The sequence below is a fragment of the Cottoperca gobio genome, chromosome 9 (genome assembly GCF_900634415.1).
Source record: "Cottoperca gobio chromosome 9, fCotGob3.1, whole genome shotgun sequence".
In the NCBI taxonomy this organism is placed as follows: Eukaryota; Metazoa; Chordata; class Actinopteri; order Perciformes; family Bovichtidae; genus Cottoperca; species Cottoperca gobio.
The window spans coordinates 5,976,521-5,978,462 of NC_041363.1; the positions used below are offsets into that span (position 1 = coordinate 5,976,521).

At 41.7% G+C, this 1,942-nt stretch overlaps 1 protein-coding gene across 1 annotated transcript in view; it reads right to left on the bottom strand.

Annotated features, from left to right (window-relative positions):
* Window positions 1-410: 410 nt before the first annotated feature.
* Window positions 411-1,942, bottom strand: part of mfsd3 (major facilitator superfamily domain containing 3) — a 20,048-nt gene continuing 18,516 nt past the window's right edge. The window contains exon 6 of the mRNA XM_029439273.1: window positions 411-1,942. This exon is cut by the window's right edge and continues 21 nt beyond it. Coding sequence (XP_029295133.1) covers window positions 1,757-1,942 — 186 coding nt within the window. The 3' untranslated portion in view covers window positions 411-1,756.

Consider the following 1,942-nt stretch of genomic DNA (forward strand, 5'->3'; position numbering starts at 1 on the left):
CTCTTTTCTTAGAAATGGCGAGAGAATAAAACATAAGCCTCTCTCTTCAAACCCTCCCTCGCTATCCACGCATCGCCTATCCCGCTATACAAACAGAAAGTTTAAAGTGGAGGTGTACTGAGGGGCCGTGTAAACTGGCATAATCCTCCTTCACAGCATTTGTTGTGTCATTAGAGATGTATGGCTTGTGGATCCTGTGACACGGGGCCCCTATTCACTCATGTAGCCCTCAGCCAGTGCACTGCAGAGAGCCAGTGTTTTGTTCACAGCCGCTATAAGCCACGATGGATTTTCAAAGGTGGTAACGTCCTCAAAGACCACACAGGAGCTCGCCACTGGGGATAGATAGTGTAGTAGAAATCTGGTGACGGGAGGCACACACAGAAAGACACCAGACCGTAAGATTCACTCAGCAGCTTTATTTTTGAGCAAATCTCATGACAAGAGGGTCTGGCTACACAGATGAACCAGTAATGATGAAATATGGCATCCCTTCTATTTAAGTGCGTGAAAGCAGGTTTATTTTGGCTAGATTTGCTGAGATTACTGCCATTATGTAAACCAATCCATTGTGTTTTATCTGCATGTCTCTCGTCAGCTCTATTATCAATTTTAAGACTTAATTTCTATGAATACATTCACCTACAGAGCCTGGTGAAAAAAGAACATTGTACGCTGCTGTTTTATTCACATTTTAAGCCTGGAGAAATATTCTATATAGTGTACAGTACCATGGAGAGTTACAGTATATTATAGAGTACATATTATGGACATTTCTAAAACATGAAAGAAATGTGACTGCAATTTGCCAGTGCTAATGGCCTTTAAAGGTTTTATAAAGATGAATATTTGATTGAAAAAAATGAGACGAGATGGCACCATGCAGCGTGTAAGGCTGAGCTTTCTACAGGAAGTAAGCTGTCAGGGTTGACCTATTGGATCCCAAAGGGAAAAGTTATTTTATTCTGAAAATCTACGGTTAATTAAAAAGAATAAATGCTCCTCATTCAACAGCTGTACTGCATTTATATTCCCTTTGAAACAGACAAACAATTAAAAAAAACATCTGCAAACCTACTTTGGCTAACTGTCGCAGCAGCTATTCATTGTGAATGAGTGAATTCCATATACTGTACATTTGCCTCCTGTGTGTCCTACCTTACAGCGCTGATACGAGGTAGTAAAGATTCATTCATCTTGAACTGTAAACAATACAACTCAGGATAGCAACTAACATGTTCATACACGGGACGGTACGATAGAACAAGCGTCACAAAGTAGCGATATTGCTTTTGGCTACAGCTCTTATTGCTGGCTTATTAAAACATTGAAATGGCTCAGATGATTTCTCAAAGTACTCAGTACAGTTTAACCAACCCCACTACTCAATGTGCTCATTCTTACCAACGTAGTCTCTGAAACTGTCCTCACGCTACTGTAAATATTAAGACTTTTCCAGACATTTCAAAAGCAAAATAAATAAAAAGTAAGGCCAGTTTTTGCCAATGAAATGACAATTGTGCAATTTGAAAAACTAAACAAAAGCACACACGTTATATAATACCTAACCACATGGCTGATTTCTCCTTAATGTCAGAAAGTCAACTTATTCAAGATCTTCTAGACGTAAATTATTTGCTGAAGTCATGAGTGTTGTGTTGAAGTGTCTCAATACTGGTGGTCAAACTCAAGTTATGTCAGCACATTTTCAGCACCTGCAGACGCCCCGTATCAGGACCTCTCACCCTCTCTGGTCTCACTTGGGCTGTTCTTTGAGCTGGTGTTCCCGGAGAGCACCAGTGAAGGTAGCCGTCCACACATGCAGGGCCGTCCCGGCGGAGAGGGTGAGGAAGAAGAGGAAGGCAACTTGGAAACCAAACCAATCCACCACTCCTCCGGCCAGAGCGCTGAACAACAGCTTCCCCAGCACCTCCAGAGTCGC